Source organism: Alligator mississippiensis, chromosome 2, assembly GCF_030867095.1.
Source record: "Alligator mississippiensis isolate rAllMis1 chromosome 2, rAllMis1, whole genome shotgun sequence".
In the NCBI taxonomy this organism is placed as follows: domain Eukaryota; kingdom Metazoa; phylum Chordata; order Crocodylia; family Alligatoridae; genus Alligator; species Alligator mississippiensis.
Window position 1 is genome coordinate 258,017,580 of NC_081825.1, and position 19,514 is coordinate 258,037,093.

At 38.4% G+C, this 19,514-nt stretch overlaps 1 protein-coding gene across 3 annotated transcripts in view; it reads right to left on the reverse strand.

The window, feature by feature from the left end:
- SLC25A21 (solute carrier family 25 member 21) overlaps positions 1 to 19,514 on the reverse strand; it is a 445,093-nt gene that overhangs the window by 24,101 nt on the left and 401,478 nt on the right. For 2 of the 3 annotated variants that reach the window (XM_019488791.2, XM_059723062.1), the window contains exons 4-7: positions 16,252 to 16,318; positions 9,251 to 9,310; positions 4,193 to 4,300; positions 967 to 1,131 (exon numbers count right to left, since the gene is read on the reverse strand). In XM_019488791.2, the coding sequence (XP_019344336.1) occupies positions 967 to 1,131; positions 4,193 to 4,300; positions 9,251 to 9,310; positions 16,252 to 16,318 (400 nt within the window). The remainder of the gene's footprint in view (positions 1 to 966; positions 1,132 to 4,192; positions 4,301 to 9,250; positions 9,311 to 16,251; positions 16,319 to 19,514) is intronic. The other variant, XM_019488793.2, reaches the window with a different exon arrangement.

Sequence of the window (19,514 nt, forward strand, 5' to 3'; positions counted from 1 at the left end):
AAGACTCTCTCTTTAACTTAGCTGTCATGGTGAAATTTGCCTGTGGTGCATACTCTATAAAAATCTATCCACCACATTAGTTCTATTTAAGCACTCTTTCTGAATCTAGACTTCTGCAGACAAATAAATATACTGCTTTGTCCATGGGCACTAAGTTAAACTTTCTCTTTAATGAACAGACAGTGTACAGCCAACATACCCAATCTTCTGCAGTTTGTGCAATTTGTAGCACTATTGGCTGCTATGGGAAAACACTAAGGTCAAGATTTTCAAATATAAGTACCTAAAATGCACGTAATGTAAATGTAATTTATGTCTATTTCCAGATTCTTGACACTTACAGAATGGTGTGGAGGGAACTGACTCAAAAGGAAAATTCAAGCCACATGTATATTTTACAGCAAGGATGTCAAACATAAACCTGCGGAGTTATGTCATCTGGTCCATGAGGTTTCCATGGGGAGCCAGGAATTTGGGGGCAAGGCTCACTGTTGAAAATGAGGATCTGGAAGCCCATGGGGCCATGTTGGTGGTGGGGGAGGCCAATAACAACTGTGTTAAACCCTGCGGCTCTCTGACAGCACTCCATCTCCCCCTCCCCCACTGCCAGAGATGAGTGGGGATCCAGCCTACAAGGACCCTGACACCCAGATAAGGCCAAGGGGCCAAACCAGTTTGACATCCTTGCTTTACAGCAATATTTATCACTCACTTTGTTAAAAAGTGAGAACTGTAAATACTTGTTTTGCTATGAAAAATCTTAACCTAAGTTTAAATCAAATCTAAATTTTAATCTAAATGTAAAACCTGAAAATCTAAAACATTGTAGAACTTCCAGAAATAGAGAACTATATTAATAAGTGTTTCAAAAAAGACCACAGATTTACACAGGAGGGTACAGAATTAATTAAACTGTCACATGCATTAGCTCTATTTTTGTCTATTATACCCTTGTAAAGCACTTACCTTATTGACTGGAATAATGTTTTTCACATTGAAGTAGAATCCAAAGTAAACCATATTAAAAACTCCATGACGGCCCAGGGTTGCAGTGAGACCTCGGTTGAGTCCTTGGAATCCCAAACCATTAGTTTTAATAATTTGCCGAGCTTGTGAAAAGGTAGATGGTTGCTGTACAAGTTAAACAAAAGGAGAATGAGACCATTGTTATAAATGGGAAGTGTAGCAAGAAGTCTTCATAGTCTAGTTTCAAACTGGCTGATTATCACAGTGTTGCCGACTCACATGATTTGAATTGTTTCTCCTGCAATATTTGGTACATTTTTTTCATAAAGCCCCAGATCCTAGAATCTTGTGATTACATGAAAATCACAATTTTCATTAAAAAAAGTTTCAAGTCTTTGTTGTTGCAGAGAAAGCCTTGAAATGGGTAACCCGAAAGAGCTTAGACCAAAAGGTGAAGAAAATAATCCTCAAACCATTTTTAAAAAAAAATAAGTTTTAAACACATCTCATAATATTTTATAGCTGAACTCATGTCTTTTAATGAGTCAGGTTAGCATTACTACAAACAACAAAGAGGCTATGCTGCCAATATTGCAATAGATGAAACATTCACACAGACTATATCACAATTCATCTATGTAGTAAAAAGATGAAAACAGCTCTTGTATATAGAGACAAATTCTCAGCAGGTTCTAAGGCATCCAACACCTGTCCTAAAACTCTATCTGAGAATTTCCTTTGCACAGGAGTATGTTCAGCTGACAGTGTCCTCCTTGCTCTAGGACACCAGGTATTGAGAACATGCCTAGCTGAAGAAGGACAGGACCAGAGCATGATGTTTTGGCAATTCTGGAGAGTGAAGCAGCTCCTTTGGAGCCATTACTTGCTGGCATGTAGCCACATACTCTAACCTTCACTAAGGATAAGTTCATTCCCTGAGAGCCTCCAGATTCAGTGTTGCGGGTGAAGTAAAAAAGTGACAGGAAACCATATATGCATCTTTCCAGGTGTGCTGAACAGTGTTTCGGTGCAGGTGTGGTTCCTGCTCATAGTGTCAAAGTATTAAGTCAGTGTTATATATGTTTACACAACAGATTTTTAGTGGAAACTACTGGATGGTCAGCACTTTTGAAACCTGAATCATACAGTCAGACTTCTTGATCTGGATTCAGAAGTCTAACTTTAGTCAGACAATTATGAAAATCTCAGTCTATATTACTGTATTATAAACATATTGAAAATGTAGCTAAAATTACTTAACGTTTTCCTGATTAAATAACTTAGTATAATCATATTTTGCTTTCTAATGAAATATTTTACTTTAATGAGAGATGCTGGGTTTTGAAAATAAGTACATTCATTTAAATCCTTCAGTGTAGATTTAAGAACCCTGCTTTGAATCCGTTTTGAAAATCTTGACTATAAAGAATAAAAACCCTATTACTTCAGAGAATAAGCCAAGCAATAACTCAAACAAGCAGGGAAGACATTTCCCTATGGCCAGGGTATCACAGTAATGCCCATTATAAAGATTCTACACTTTCCTCCAAAGTATGCAGTACTAGTCACTATCAGTACACCTTGTACACCAGGGCAAATACTGTGTTCCTAAATGTATTGTGCCAGATTTTACGCATTGCTGTCACAGGTCATCTTTCACATTTTAACTCCTTTATTTTCTAATCATAAGAAGAAAAAAGCGCATTTAAAAATGTTTACTAATCTGTTTGGATTTCTGTAAACCATAATGCCACCTTTGCGTAACCAAATATTTAATTAGAAAGGCAAAACAAGACTTCTACTAGGATGCTTAAACAGGAAAATGTAGAATGATTTTGACTAGAGCTTTGTAAACACGGCTAATTTCAATATACTTATTTGTTTAATGGACTTCCATTTCAAATTCTCACCCTGGCAGATCAACAGTACCAGCCAAATGATCCCAATTATATCCGACACAACATATGACTGCTTATTTAGGTGACAGCAGGTTTAATTTTCTTTAATACTTTGTTTCACTCTGCTTTTCATATTTAGCAACTAGTATTGACCTGATAATGTTTTGCTATCTATCCCTATCTGTAGAAGTAAGAAACAAACAAGCCCTGTTTTGTTATAATTTCCTTCTAGCTACTCAGAGATTCAAAGCTGTATGTTATAATTCAGTATCTATCTTGAATGTACACAGAGAGCAATATCCTTGTTCTTGAAAAAAGTTAAGATGGGATCTTTAAGGATAATTTGTGGTCATGAACTCAGTTTCAAGTCTCAGCTCAAAAGTGAAAGTTTCGGGAGTACAGTGCCCACTGCCTATTACTGAAGAATTGATGCACTGTGACTTGGAAGGGGAAGGATGCTAGCTGGTGAACACCTAATGCCAGTTTCAGCAGTAGGTGAGTTTTCCTTGGCATAACACAAGGCTGGTGCTAGGTTCACAATCTCAAAAAATCACAGCTCAGAGTTTTGTGGCTGCTAGCAGCTGTCCATGAATAACTAACTTGTGTGGTGCTTTCACTGGGGGCATACCTTAATGTTAGTGTTGTGACATGAAATTGTATATACTTGCATTATGAATTGTTATGGGTGTGAACACGATATAGATTTAATCCACAGTGTTAAATCTAGAATTACAACGTATTATTAAAATAAAGGGTTTGGGCAAGGAGTACTGCATTGGGGTTTTAGGTCATCTTTTGCTTAACCCACCCCCACTTGAATTCTGGGGCTGCTGCAGGTTAAACTGAGTAAGTTAGAGCAGCTTCAGATTTAGTGATTAGTAATAGCTCCTCAAGGGGTTGCTTTTGTTGGCTATTCTAGAGAGAGTGAATTGTTGTCCAGCCTCGGTTCATTCACAAGAAGAGATGCTGATGTCGCATTGATGATGCAGCCTCTATGCAAGCTCAAGATTCCCAACTGTTAGAGAAATCCTCAGTTGCTCACTGATAGTATCTTTGAGTCCCCCTTGCACTGTTAAAGCATCACATAGGGGACTCAGTGGCTCAGTATTTGGCTCATAATACATGTCTGTATTTCCTCTATATTCTTTTTTGTCTACAGTTTCCTATTCCACCTTGTCAAAATGGTAAAGCTTATAGAAAGACCAGTATTTTGTTCAGAGGAAATTCTGTTTTATGAATATGGAAATTCTGGTTGATTGTAAAGTTAACCTCAAACTTTAACTTATATTTAACAAAATATCGAGAAAAGAATGGAACAGTTACCGTACCTCTGTGAAAACATTCCGATTGGCCTGCAAGCTAACCTTTACTACTTCAAAAGGGTTAACCACAACCGCTTCTGTTAATCCAGATCCCAAGCCAGCAACTGCAAATGTCTAGAAAGGTTAAATCAGTCAATATTTAAAAATCAAGTTTTCATGAGAGCTGTGGTAAAATACTCCATACATCATAGTACAAAGCGGAATGATATGATGAAAACTGAGAGACCCATGCTAATGCAGCAGTATACCATTACTAAACAGTTTTAGTCCTTGATTAGATGTTGACAGTTCATGAAGAAGAAATTACAAAAGCCACAAACCACATTCCAAAAAATGCAAAATAAAATGTCAAAGTCCCATCAACAACAAATCCTCTCTTTAGCTGGGATAAAACCTGTATTAAGATTTAAGATGCACACATGGAAAAATACTGCTCTCCGGTTATGTATGTGGAGAGTTTGACTTCAGTGCATCATGGGCATCTTTACACATGCCATGGGGTAAAGGTGGGGGGGAGGGGGTCTTTAATTACAGAAGCTCTGAGAGTCACTTTAATTAAAGCTCCTGCAGGACTTGTTCAACATACTTTAGTTAAAGCACCCCTGCTGCCATTTTGAAGTGCGGGGACACTGAATACATGTGATGCGGAGGCTCCTGGAGCATGCTAATTAGCATGTTTCAGCAGACTTGATTATCTCTGATGTGTGCTAATTAGCATGTGTTGGAGCAGATGTCCAGCACATGTATAGGTACCCAATAATTTTACTTTTGAAACATAGCTGCAGTTATGAAGCACAATAAAACAACTGTATTGAGCAGTAAAATTTTCTTTAAAAAGGAGTTAATTTTGTAAAGAACACTGTGAAGAATTTTTTCCAGCAAATTGTCCAGTTAAAAAAGGAAAACCCTTTATGGGTAAATTTCAACCCTGAAAAGGCCCAAATGAGACTTAAATGATGCACAAGACAGGTGCTGGTGCTCTTTACAGGTGTGCATTTCATTGGCTAAGAAATTGAGGGCACGACAGCTCTGTGTAAAGACTGCAGAAGCTGGCCTGTGGTTTGTAGTCAAGGTGGAAACATGTTATTTAGGAAGATAAACAATGTCTTACTTTGTTCATAGTAGATAAGTAAAATATCCGGGCAATTTCAAAATAGTGCATTTTAGATGTCCATTTAAATTCTCACTGCCAGCTCTCTCCTACTTACAAACCTGTCTCAAACCTAGAACAGAATATTGAGTAGTACATTTGCTAAACTAGAAAAGGAGGAAAAGAATAGTCACCTCTCAAAGGAGGTCAGACTGTGACTGGCTCTGAATGGATCTTCAAGAAGGGAAAGGGTAGAAGGAGCAGTCATAATCCTAGCCATTGTGTACCTGAACTACGTGACACTGCAAGTGGGACTACGTTTCCCATATGGAGTGGGAACATGGCCCTGACCCCTTCAGCATCATCTCTTGGATTCAGGCCACAGGGAATAGGGTGAAAATGCATTCTGCCTCTTTCCTGTCTCTGACAAAGAATGACTTGCATTTGGAAGCTTGTCTAACTGTATCCCAACTATACAGTTGATCCAATAAAAGATACCACCCTAAGAAATCCTTGCCTCTTTTTAATGAGACACACTGCCTTGGCATGAGTTGTGCCAGGGTACCCAGAACCATACCTACCTCAACCTGAAAGTGCATGGAACACATCTGAAACCTTTTAGATTTAGGTCTTCCTTGCATGGCTATGACATCAAAGTGAAGTGAAGCTAATAGCAATGTAATACATTTAAAAATACTGCAACATTTGTTGTTCAGTACATCTGCTATGTGACTCAGAGCTGCTCTTTGTGAAGAATGAATACACTACATTTATAGGTTTTCAGCACACTCTCTTTGGGAAAAGGCCGCCATGCACAAAAACCCCATAAACCCTTACACTTGCTAGAGAGACAAATAGCAGCCTCTTCCCTGAATATGGGAAACTGCAAATGATTATAGTGTTGCATAAATACTGAAGAGGAAGAGGAAGTCTCATGTAAATTGTTTACCATTCTGTGTGAGGGGCAGATTTGGAAGGCAGTAGCATACAGAGTGAACCAAGGGTAGTGATAAATTCAATATCTCTCTGTTTTATGCCCTGTGCTGATATGATATAGCCTAGTGGAGAGTCACTTGTTCTTACAAGACAAGTTGCCACATATTTCTTCAACTCTCACAAACTTATATGTTGGGAGCCAAAACTGTAAAAAGAATTATAATCCAAAACTCATTTGACCAAGAAATCTATAATCCAGATGTTCAGGATTTTATTATTTGTTAAATATACTCTTCCAAATATTCCACATTTTTAACCTGGAATAAAACTCAGCTACATGGACTATTATAAACAGGATACAGGAGTCTTGATAAAATGAGAAGTGTTTTATACATGACAAAATGAAAAATCAAAATAAGATAAAATGAGTAGGTAGGGAGGCAAGGAATTAAACATAGAAATACTGAAATAAGAATTGGTGGTTTTCAAAACCTTTTTTTAATTGAAATGGCCTATTTTAAAACCATATTTTTCATTTTTATAGAAAAAATGCTGGGCCCTTTTTCAGAATTGTATTGAAAATGGTATCAAAATGGTTATTGATTTTCTTTCAAAACAATTTCTAAAAATTCTTATGTCCACTGAAAATGGGTAACTGGTAAACAGAAAATGTCAATAAAAAATCAATAGCATTTTTTATATTTTTGAGGAAAATATTTACACAAGTCTAAAAAAAGGTATGTTTCAAATACTGTAAAATGAGAAAAAAAATGAAGTATTGTTTAAGAAAGATTTTAATTCTTTGATAAGCTTTATCTGAACTGTATTTACTATATTACCTTATCTTGCCAGGATATTGCATATTATGCTTTTTCTCTTCTTTTCATAGATATACCTCCTTTTCTTCTGTTTATAGATCATTTGGTGATATGTTGTTTGTTTTGCTACATCATAATAAATTAGTGATTTTGCTACTCCCTGAGTGTGTTTACACGTGCATTAATGTACCTTTTCTAAAGTGCATTAAATTTAGTACTTCCAATGTGAGTACTCCTGCAGTAGTGCATTTGCACTTTTTTTAGTGATGCTTAATCCACAATAGACTATTTTACTGAGCATTAGTGGAATGTCAAGGTTTTTTTATGTGATGCTTTAATGCATAGTAAAATAGTCTATTGAGCATTAAAGCGCACATGTAGACATGCCCCTTGAATATTTCAGTTACTATATTTGGAGCAAATTACCACATTTACTTCTTTTTGTGGCATGTGGGTCATCATAAATTTTGTTTCAAAGTGTTTTTACATTAGTATAAAATTACCACATTTTTCCTTGCCAATGAAATATCTGAGTTCAGAGAATATAGGTCTGCTATGTAGGGTATTATCTTAGATCATAATAAAAGAAGAGGTTTGTTATTTAAACCTGACTTTACTGCCAATGCGTTGCATGTTATTTGTTGTTTAGTATTTATATGGTCAGAACTTAAAAAAGAATGTCTCATGGTACCTTATTACACAAACAGTCCCACAAATGAAAGGGACTACATGAAGAATAAATTACCACTAAATATAAAGGTACAGAATCAAACTGTAAATATGGAAATACATAGCTCCTCACAAAAATCCACTGTATCAGCATAAACAGCCTTGCTATGTTAATATACAATATGTGTTACTATTTGCTTTAACAACAAATTTATGGTTCTGAGATGAAATCCTGTCTACTGAAATCAGTCGGAGATTTGCCATTAGGTTCAGTGGGCTTATAATTTCACTCTTAATGGTTTGTTCTTATGTTGAAAATTAGGGCTGGGCAAAGCTTCAGTCGCTGATTTGATTCGGAGGAGATTTGGCTCAATTCAGCAGCCAAATCTATGAATCCGAATTAAATCAGGAGACCTTTTAATCTCTCTGAATTGAATCAGAACCCTTTGAATCGATTCAGAGAGATTCAACCATTCAACCATAGACTGCTTTAAATAATTTTTCTACACACCTCAAGGTACCAGGTGTGGCTCATGAAAGCTGAGGTGGTGGGGTGGATGGGGCATCCCATGGGAGTGTGTGGGGGGGTCCCCCATATGCTTAGCAGCAGACCTGGAAGTGGACCAGAAATATTTCCTGTCCACTTCTGGGTCTGCTGTGGAGCATGCGGGGGACCCATCCCACCCCCTGGCTTGGCGGCTGATGCCTCCTGGGGCTGGGGGGGCACCCAGGGTACCCCTGTGGCTGATTGCTGAGCCGGAGAGGTGTGGGGGTCCCCCATGCACTCAGCGGCAGACCGAAAAGTGGACTGGAAGTACTTCCAGTCCAGTTCCAGGTCCATCGCCAAGTGTGTGGAGGACCCCCACTGTGGGATGCTCCATCCGCCCCACCATCTCAGCATTCATGAGCCACGCCTGGTACCTCAAGGTACATAGATAAAGCATACAAAGCTGTGTCTATGGCCAGATCGCCGATTCTCTGAATCAGAATTGAATCTTCAGATTCAGCCAAATCGAATTGGGACAGTGATCCGAATCAACAAATCAAATCACTGTCCCCCAAATTGGGCTGAATCCAAATCCAAATTGAATACTGCCTGCTTTGCAATCCCCTATTGTAAACCCTTACGGAAAAGAGATCTTTTTTACACGTCTGCTCTGAGCCCTGATGGTGGTTCTAGGAACTAGTGCCATACAAGTAAATAATAAGCAAGATCAATATATTTTTAATATTTGCAAGTATGAAAAATAATATCCCCAATATGGCTCTATATTGTTCATTGCAATAGAGTTTAACAAATTTTATGCAATAACATAGTAAATTATCATTAGGAAGACATTCCAATTTATCTATCATATTATAAGTTGCATATTATAAATAAAAATCAAAACAATAAAAGTTTTTAATAAACGAATCTCTCTTGAAGAACTTTGGATTACTTGGTCCATTTAATCTATATGCTATCTTGATATTTTTAATGCTGGGGAGAGATATAGACCCATACAACAACTGCTTAATAATAAGAACTCTAAGGCATGTATTCATATTTACCAGTCCTGGTGGGAGCGTAGCATATCCTAGTAATTTCTTGTATTGTTCGAAAGTGAAAAACTATTAAAAAAAAAAGTTCTGTTTCAACTTCAATGGCGGACATAAAAATTTACAACAAATTATTATTATTATCTGATTTAGGGAAAAAAGGAAATAATGAAGGCCTGATTTTTCAAGAATATCTACACTGTGTAACCATGCTCCTCTGTGAATTATAAACATAAAATACTGCAGTTGCACATAGGAAAAAAACTATATAAGCTGTAAGGTAGTGGAGAATCTGGTAATTTAACTTTTTTGCTTTGTAAATGATACAAAAGACTGTACAGTTTTACGTAAGAGCAGACTTGCAGTACCTCGTCTTTATTTTCAGTTTACTAACCTTTCACTAGCATCTCATTTTCAGATGCTGATACATTAGTTATAGAATAGCTGGTGTAATCTGTTCTAGCAAAAAATGAACCATACAATTTCCATTCAGTGCAGCTATTTCCAGTTTTGTTAGGCATTACAGATGCAAAGATTCACAGAAGTTTAGGGCTCGAAGGGTCCTCGTGAGATTATTGGGTCCAGCTCCCCTGCTCTGGGCAGGAAAGACTGCTGGGGTCAAATAACCCCAGCAAGGTGTGCATCCAGTCTCCTTTTGAAGATCTCCAGGGTAGGTGCGTGCATCTATTTGTAATTTCTCATTTGAACAGATTTTACATCTATGCACTTTTTTGTAGTCTTCCACTGTAAATTAATATTTTTTCTTCCAATTTTTACCACCCTTTAAAAATATTTTTGCCAGTCAATAATTTACTGTTGCTTAAGGACCTATGAATAAGTGGCTAAGAAACAGGACATGAACAGATTTAAGATGAAAATAAAAAGAAAGTTTCTAATCATCAGGAAAGTGAGAGTCTGGAAATGAGTTCCAAGAAGAATGGTATGGGAAATTAATCTAACTAATTTTAAACTGGAGCTGGAGCTTATGACAGGATTGCCTGCAACAGCAAGGGACTGAACTCAGTCATCTAAGAGCTACCTTCAAATTCCTACATTAATTATATTCAACAAGTTTTTTTTTTAAGCCCCATATTCCTGTGGTAGGGTTGGAGTAATGTTTTGGCCATGATGGTCCAAGAAATATGCACAAGGTGTGGATTTTCCAGGCTGATGCTACCAGAGATAATGAGAATGGTAAACAGCATCTTCTGCAGTTATAAATAGCCTGCTAGAATGATGAACTAGGAGACTATAGAATCTTAGTGGATAGAGAGGGCAGGAAGAGGACAAAATTCCAGGCAGAATTTGGAGTTATTACAAGTAATATGCCATGTAAAGTTACAGGTTTTACACTTTTGAGAAGAAGGGTATGCAAGGCCTGGGACTATAAATCCTATTAGATATGTTTCCTATAATTTACCTACAGGTGTCTGCATCTCAAAAGTAAGCAACCACCAACCTCTTATCTTCCTGACCACTGACTATAGAGTGCTTCAGTGCTGGAGGTCCCCTAGCTTTCCAATATTCTTAAACAAGAGACTGCTAAATGTGGTATTCCCCAGCAAGCTATTCACGTGGCTTCCAACTACAAGGCCCACTACTAAGATGCCTCAGTCTGTTTTGCCATACTGAAGGAGGCAATGGGAAGCAAGGCCAAATTGATGCAAATCTCCCAAGAAGCACTGAGGAATCGAAGGTTTTTATTAAACAGAAGGAAATAGTTAATCTGTGATGCACAAGGGAAACATCTTAATTCTCTAGGACTCCATTTATCACTTTCACGGAGTTCTGTGCATAAAACAGCTTTTGCTGTGTACCGCCTACACAATAGCATGAGAAACAAAACATCACTTTGGTATTTCAGCTTGGTGGGATGGAGACCTTTTTTGCTATAGCAGGCTTGGCAGCATTTTCTGAACCAGACACGCTTTTAGTAGAACAATACTAAAACCAGAAAATATATATATTACAGCTCTGTGTTGCAAAATATAAATTTGAAAGTATGAAATCTCAGTGCTTGATACTCAAGTCACAGGATATAAATAACTTTTTGTCCTTAAACGGAATTACTGGTATTACTCAAGAGAAATTACCTAGAATGTCCACAAAATGTATAGATTTAAGAACAATTTACTACACATAAAGTAAATTTAAGATCACTGGAATAAGCTTGCTGTTAATCAAACCAAATAAACGTGTTAAGTTAGGGCTAGCAATATGGAGAAGTTAAATAATTATGAAATGCACCCACTTGTAGACCATGCCGTAATTTCCTGAATCACTTTTACCTTTTGAATAAAATAAAATCTCTGGAAAAGTGTCAGTCATTGCAAGGTCAATTACTATACTGAATCAAATTAGGGGGGTTTTTTTTGTGGTAAAAATTGCTTTCTTCTCTTTCCAGCATCTTTCTAGTCAGTGTTATCCTCCTAACCTTTCATGGAATTTATGGTATTCCTTAATGTTTTCCATAGCCTCACAGATCTGTAAAATGGCTGTAATAAAGGAAGAAATATATTACCTAGCAATTTTTTGATCTTAACATTTTTACCTTAGAATATCAATAGCTTCCTAGAGTCATAAATAAAAGAACTACTTCACAAAAACTCTGTTTCAGGTTACACAACTATTTTTTAAAGAAAACTAATAAATACCAATAAAATGCAACATAAAAGTAGCTGTATGTATTAACATGACTAATGTATGAATAAGGTGTATGATACCTGAGAGCATCCAAACTGTCTTTAATAACAAAACGTACTTTTTTTTCACTCTATAATTCTATTAAGTTAATAGCCCTCACAAAATCCAAGGATAAGTATATATAAAATATATGCTTTCATACATCTAATAAGCAATACTGTCCATCTGGCAAAGATACACTTTAATTCAAGTTAAACAGAAAATAGCCAAAGTACTTACCAGATGTCTCAATAACTTTAGTGTAAAATATGCTTGAAACAAGATGTCTGGGAACATATGTACAATATATATTTACCCCAAAAGTTCATCTGTTAACCATTCTATTGGCACCATTCATTTCTTTTCTCCAAGTCCAAACTAACTCAGGGTTATAAAGTATGACTTTTCATCTTTCAGAAATAAAAGCCTTTTTTTTTAAAGAAAAAGAGAGAAAGAAAGAAACACCAATATAGAAACACAAAGGAGCTAATATCTTAAAAAGTGTGCTTGTGTTTCCAACACTTAGCACTCAGTTAAAATATTGCATCAGAACACCTTTGTTTTGATAGCTTGCTTTTTACATGCAAATAGCTGCTTCAAATTAATGCATTATCCCAGGTACATGTTGCTATACTTCTTCTCAGCACAAACTCTGCCTTGTTTATTTATGTTGGTGATCATTTATAAGTACAGTAGTTTCATAATCCAAATCAATCTTTCTGCACACTTTTATAAGACATGAATGGCCCATACAATATGAGCTGTACAAAATGCTCCCCATAAAACAAGAAATGATATTGCCACAAACTGAAAATTGCCCTTCCTCAAACTTCCTCGAAGGTGAAAAATAGACAAAAACTAGACTTCCCCTAACTACTGCTTAGTTCTGTTAAACTGGAGTGGGTAGGGCATTCCAAATGAGCAATGGTCTTACAGCTATGCATATTTAAATGTTAAAGTAGCATCCTGGGCACTGACAGACATACAGCTCCCTGCTGTAACAGCAAGTGCCATAAGTTATATTGACCCTCCCACCCTCGACCCAACAGATGTTCACTGTTAGGGGAGAAGCGGGGGGAGGTGGTGGGAGTTCAAGATCAAGCTCCACTTTGGAGCTGATCCAGGAGAAGCTGTGCATCTGCAGCCTCTCTCCCCTAGCTACATGCCCCCCACAACTCCAGTGCTGTTGGCAGGATGGAAGGGGGGAAGGGAGGGGAGGGAGCTCTCGTCTGGGGTCTGCCTAGCCTTATGGGAGGAGGGAGAGGCTCCAATCAACTCAACAGCCCTCGCCCCCCCCCCCCAGCTCAGGCTGGACAAATTCCAGACTTGAGCTCCCTCCCCTCCCTCTCTTTCTCCCCCTCCCGTCCTTTAGACAGCACCAGGGGTGGGGCTGGACTACAACAGCTCAGCCCCAGTTGGCACAGGGGCAAACAGAAGTTAATGAAGGCACTTGGCTTTGGAGCACCTTCATCTGAACCCCCATTAAATGAGGGTTAATTTAATGCATGATTGGGCACTTTTAAAGCACTCTGCAGCCACACACTTCTGTTAAGGTATGGCTATAGAGAACTTTAAAGGGGCCGATCATGCAACAAATATCACTTCTGTCTGTGGTTTTTATTGATCTCTCAACTAGTTTGTCTGCTTGCAGAAAAACCCCAGAAGAAAAAAAAAAAAGAGAAAAAGTTTGATGAATTATGATGATTTTAGATTTTCTGTTTTAAAACCATATTTTTTTTGCACAGGATGGGGGATGGAGAATGGGAGAAGACTCATGATTGTTGAACGATTGGAGTTGGGATTCATATAATCCAGTTCCAACTGTTCAGAATGTGCCAAGAGAATGACTTCCTCCCATATAAAGAATTAACGTGGAAGGTGAAAAACCAGGAAAAAAAAATCATTACGAACACTTCGAAATGTCATCCTTCTATTCTGCACTGCAACTATAGTTTTTTTCTTATAGCCAGTAATTTTCAGACAGAGAGAGCTGACATCTTATTTGCATTTACAAAATGTAAATAGTTGGCACAGGAGAGCAAGAAAGACTTGGATATTTATGAAGGTACGAGCTGGCAGTTGTTCATTTCTGGCAGCACACAGTACTCTTCTTTTGAACCCCTGGCAGTCAAGGTGAAGAAAAAGTCTGAAGCCTTTGCACTGGAAAAGAAGCTTACTCCATTGGCAGACGAGGCCAAGCCATGCACACCAAAGCCTGGGAGGATCGTGACTACTGCCCCCCAGAGGAAGTTAAACGTGGCTGCAGTTGGTAATTAGGGTTTTAGAATGACATGCATAACCTGGATGAAATGGTCAGAAATTAAGTGACTGAAATTCAATAAGGATAAATGCTAAGTCTTGCACTTATGAAGGAACAATCACATGCACAACTACAGATTGGGGAACAACTGGCTAAGTTGCAGTACTGCAGAAAAGGATCTGGGAAATGCAGTGGATTGTAAGCTGAATATGAGGCAACAACAGTAAGCTCTTGTTGCAAAATAAACTAATAGAATACTAAACTGCATTAACAAGATCATTGCATGCAAGTGAAGTCAAATGATTCTTCTTCTCTATTTGTCACTGGTGAGACTTTACATAGCATGATTATACGGTATTGGTCCCCAGAATTCAAGAAAGACCTGGACAATTTGGAAAGAGTCCAGAGGAGAGGAACAATGATTACAGGTTTAGAAAACATGACTTACAAGAATAGTTTGGAAGAATTGAGATTATTTACTCTTGAGAAGAGAAGACTGAGGGTGAATTTGATAACAGTTTTTAACATGAATGACTGGTGCCTCCCAAGACTAGGGGGCACCATGGCAGTGAGTGGGGACCACCCACAGATGCTGGTGTCAGTGTCGGCAGCGGTGAGCAGGGATTGCCTGCAGATGCTGACGGCGGTGTCGGCAGAGCAGGGTGGGGTGGTGAGTGGTGAGCGGGGATCACCCGCAGATGCCGGCAGTAGTGTCAGCAGCGAGGTGGGGAGGTGAGCAGTGACTGCTCACACAACCTGGCGGCAGCTTTAGCGGTGGCCAGTCTCAGGGGGAGTACGTGCCTCCCCATGCCCCCGCCACATGTTGCCTATGGTTTTTAAATACCTGAAAGGTGGTTAAAAAGAGGATGTTGATAGTGGCCGCAAGGGACAGAACAAGGAGTAATGCTTTTAATTTGCAACATGGGAAATTTAGGTTGGATATTAGGAAGAATTACAAGAGTGGTTAAACATTGGAACAGATTACCCAGAGTGGTTGTAGAATCTTCATTCTTGGAAGTTTTTAAGAGCAGGGCAATCCTGCCTTGAGTAGGGTGTTGGATTAGATGACCTCCCAAGGTCCCCTCCAGCCCTACTTTTCTATGATTCTATAAAAGGAAAGCTTTATCAAGAGATCTTCTGTTGGATTTTATTATGGGGCTTGCATCATGTCATTCTTACATGCATATTATACCTTACATGAGTGATGGCAAGCTGAGGCCCAGAATGACTTGTAGTCTTTCAGGAAAAAAAGAAAATTGGCATATAAAATTATATACAGAAGGTCCTCTCAGATAAACAGGTTCAATGAGAACTAAATGTATCTCACTGTAAAAACTCCACAGTGATATAGCAAAAGTGATAATGATGCTATTATACTAGTGTAAAAACCGGTATAAAGTATCACAAAGTAAGAAAAATTAGAACAAATAAAAATAGCATTTAATAGTGAATGAATTTGATAGGTCAGTCAGCATTACTTTATTTATGTTGAAGTGCACAATAACCTTTTTGTAGGGAGTTTTGTCCATGAATATACTTAATAAAGGAAGAGTAAAAAATGCCTTGGGTTTTTTGGGTTATTGTCCTTAAAGTTTGGGAAACTACAAAGAAGGGGGTACTTGAGGTGCTCTGACATAGTGCTTCACCTCACTTAATTAATATTTACTGTGAAAAGTTTCCTTCATGAATGCTTTAATTTGTTAACATATTCCTAGTATTAATTCATTTGTATCTCACAAAGAATTTATAATAAAACAAAACATCTACCCAAAATTAAAAAAACATGAAACTGAACTATTCCTTCTAGTCATAATTTGTTCTTCCATGATTTCATGAAAACCACTCAGCTATAACCCAGTAATTAAAGTCATGTTCCTGCTGTTCTTAATCAGGCAAAATGTGCAGTGTTATCAATGGAAGTTTCTTCTGAGTAAAAATCACTGTTTAACTTAGCATGGGATTCAATGTCAATCAGCACATTTCTTGTGTGGGAAGAAAATTCATGTTTTAGAGCCATTGCTGTTGGACTTACTGTAACACATTTCTAAAAGAAGGAAATATAGTGCCTTACCTTCACTGCCCTTTTGGGTGTTTCAGCCAAAATAGGAGGAAGTATGCCTTTGTAGAAACCAAATAACCTATTTAAAAAAAAAACCAAAAGATTTTGTACGTAAGCATTAGCCAGCATATTTTCATTTCTGGGTAAGGCAACTAATCTTAGAGCATTCCCAATAATTCAGAACAACTCTCATGGTCAATAAGGAAGCACTTTTTTTTGTCACGTAGCTACCAATCCCACTGCATGCTGGTGGAACAACTGTCAGCAGCAATGCTAACACTAGAAAAGTGCATTCTGTGAGGAACCTGACCCAATAGGTGGGTATTAGATAAGCTATAATGTCTTCCAGTCCAGGGAAGTTAAACAGAGAACACTTAATTTGGGCATCTTGATTAGTTAGATACTACATTTTGTTTTGCCATTTAATTTGGGGTAGAAAAAGAATGAGAGTGAGTGGCCAGGCTTGATAGAGTTAGCACAGCAAGAGAATAAAAAAAGAAGAAATGGAAATGACCGTGATTTGAATCTGATCCACTGCTCAAACTTCAGTCAGTTGGCAGAGTTTTGTCTAATGTACAGTAGGAGCACCTACATGTACGCTTTCCTGTGCAGTTGACTAATTAGCTCCACAGTAAAGCATCACAGTCTACATGTATGCTCATTTTAGGGCACAGTAAACTATTTAACTCCTCCATAGGATAGTTAAGTAGGGTATTTAGGTAAGAATTCCTATGGTGGAGTACCTACATGCACTCAAAAGCACATGTAGACTGTGACTGGGGTTGGCTGTGGCACAAGGATGCTACAGTGAGGGGGCTTCCTGCTGGCCAGCCTCACACTGTAACACCCTTGTGTCCCAGCCAGCCCCTCTGTGACCCGGCACTGCCATCCGGGACCTAGGGCTGGTCCTCCAGGGCTTCCTGCTCCAAGTCAGCTGCTCCCAGGCACAGCATCTTCACATGCACCCAGAACTGCCTCAGCTCAAATTGCTGTGGTCCCAGGCACACATAAATACACTGCACCTGGGAGCAGCTGACTCCAGCGCAAGCTGCACTAAAGTTTATTCATGCACATTAATATCATGTGCAGATACACCCAGTCTGTCTCAGCAACTTTAATGTCTGAGATGAAGATCAAGAAATCAGCCACTTTTTTTCCAGTAATGCCTTACAACCAATACACTTAAAATGTACAATCATGTAAAACCTCAAGTATTTTATTTGCAAAAATTCAAAACACTAATGTAATGATAATGGAAATGTGGGTGGTTCTAAAACCAGCAAGAAACAATAAATGCATGTGTGGATGTAAGGTTTTTATTTTTTATCCTTTTTCTTTTTCCTTGATCAATAACACTGCATCAGTCCATTTATACATGGTATGTGAAATCTTTCAAAGCCATTAATTGACTAGTGACATGTAACAGTTAAAGATGTTATCGCCTGGATTTAGATTTTCATCAAAAAACTTGTGTTCAGCAAAATTATAGAGCTGCAACAATAATCACTGAAGCATGAAACAGAAGAGGGAGGAAGTGACATCAGATCCACAGTTTGGAGAAATTGGAAAGAATTAACAAGTAAATCTCTAACAGAAACACAACTTCAACATTTTATATTGCTTTACATTAAAGATCTAAATGAACATCACCATTCAATTGTATTCTGGGCACCAGCCCAAACTCATCTTTGGAATACTTGATTTTGAAACATTACAGTCAATCATATCTTCTCAATTTGTTCTTCTTTCAGGCTTTAGGCATCCTTCTGGTTTCCATTTCTTGTTTGGAAGCCTTGAGTCATCCATCCTGGCAATATGACCAACCCAAATCAGTTATTTTCTCCAAATTATATTGAAATTGGGTTCTTGCTTAGTTTGTTGTTTTCTTCCCCTGTCTTTCACATAATTTTCCCTTTAAGGATCTAATACAAAGCTGATTGAAGGCATGCATACAATATTCTCTTTCTTCTATTGCTGTCAAATCCAAGTCTCTTATCCACATAGTTCTGTAATTGAAACAATGACACTAAATACCTTTAGGGCCCTATTCTGCCTTTACTTCCACAGAACAATCCTAGAATTTAAAACAAAGACCAGGGTTTCATGGCTCTGTCATTTTGGTTATATGGATTTGGTAATGTGAATTCATAAAATCAAAGGCACCCTGAGGACATATTCATTTATGTGGGATGGGGAGAGAATAATTTAGCAATGGAGAAAAGCATTTTCAAATGTGGCAAAAGTTACCTACATCTTTACCCTCTACAGGAATCAAAGTATGTTCCTACTGTGTGTAATCCAACATGTTAAGAGTTTGTTACTAACACAAGATTATATTCTACTGAAAACAAGGCACCTGTATTTTTAACATGAGTGAGCAGTTTGAGATAAATTCTAGGAACCCTGATGGCTTGACAATGAACTGTTAATACTTGTAGAGATTACATGTTACATGTTACCATATGATCACTAACATGAGGTAAGAGCAAACATTTAGCCTAATAAGGATGCACCCTAGATTTATCTTTTTTTTAATGTCAATAACAGTTTAACAGAGGAATATCAGGTAAAGCTTTCATTGACACATGGGCTATGTACAGATATTCAAAAAGCCCCTGGTGTAAGCACTCAGGGTGCAGACAGAAATGCAGCTCCCTGGTCTAACTCATGGCACTTTGCAAAAACGCTATGAGTTAGACAGATCCTCCTGAGCCAGCAGACATTAGCTGCTGTCTCGGGAGGGTGGAGCGAGCTGATTCAGGGAGAGAGGCTGCATGTATGCACCCTCTCTCCCTTAACTCTGACCCTCCCCTTGCAGTTCTGGTGCTGTCTCAGGATGGGTGGGGGAGCAGGCTGGGAAGGGGAGTCCATTCTGGGCGTTCCCCAGCCAAACTGGAGTGGGAGGGAGAGTGGATTGGAGCCCCCCAACCCAGGGGCGGGGGCAGGGCAAATCCATCTGTCCCCAACACTCCAGCATGGCTGGGGAACCCCCAGAAAAGACTTATTTCCCCTGCCTTCTCCCCTCTCCCATTCTGTAAACACTGCTAGGAGCAGGGCTGGGTGGCATCAGCTGAGCCTTGCTCCTGGTATATGCAGGTGCAAATTAGTGAACACGCTCCATTTTGGAGTACCTTCGTCTGAACCCCCATGCAATTAGGGTTCAGATTGTTATGACATTGGGCCTTTTAAAGTGCTCTGCAGCCATGTACTTGTGCTTGGTCAGGGCTGTAGACCTCTTTCTGGGGCCAGATTGGACAGAAATTGTCATGTCTGTC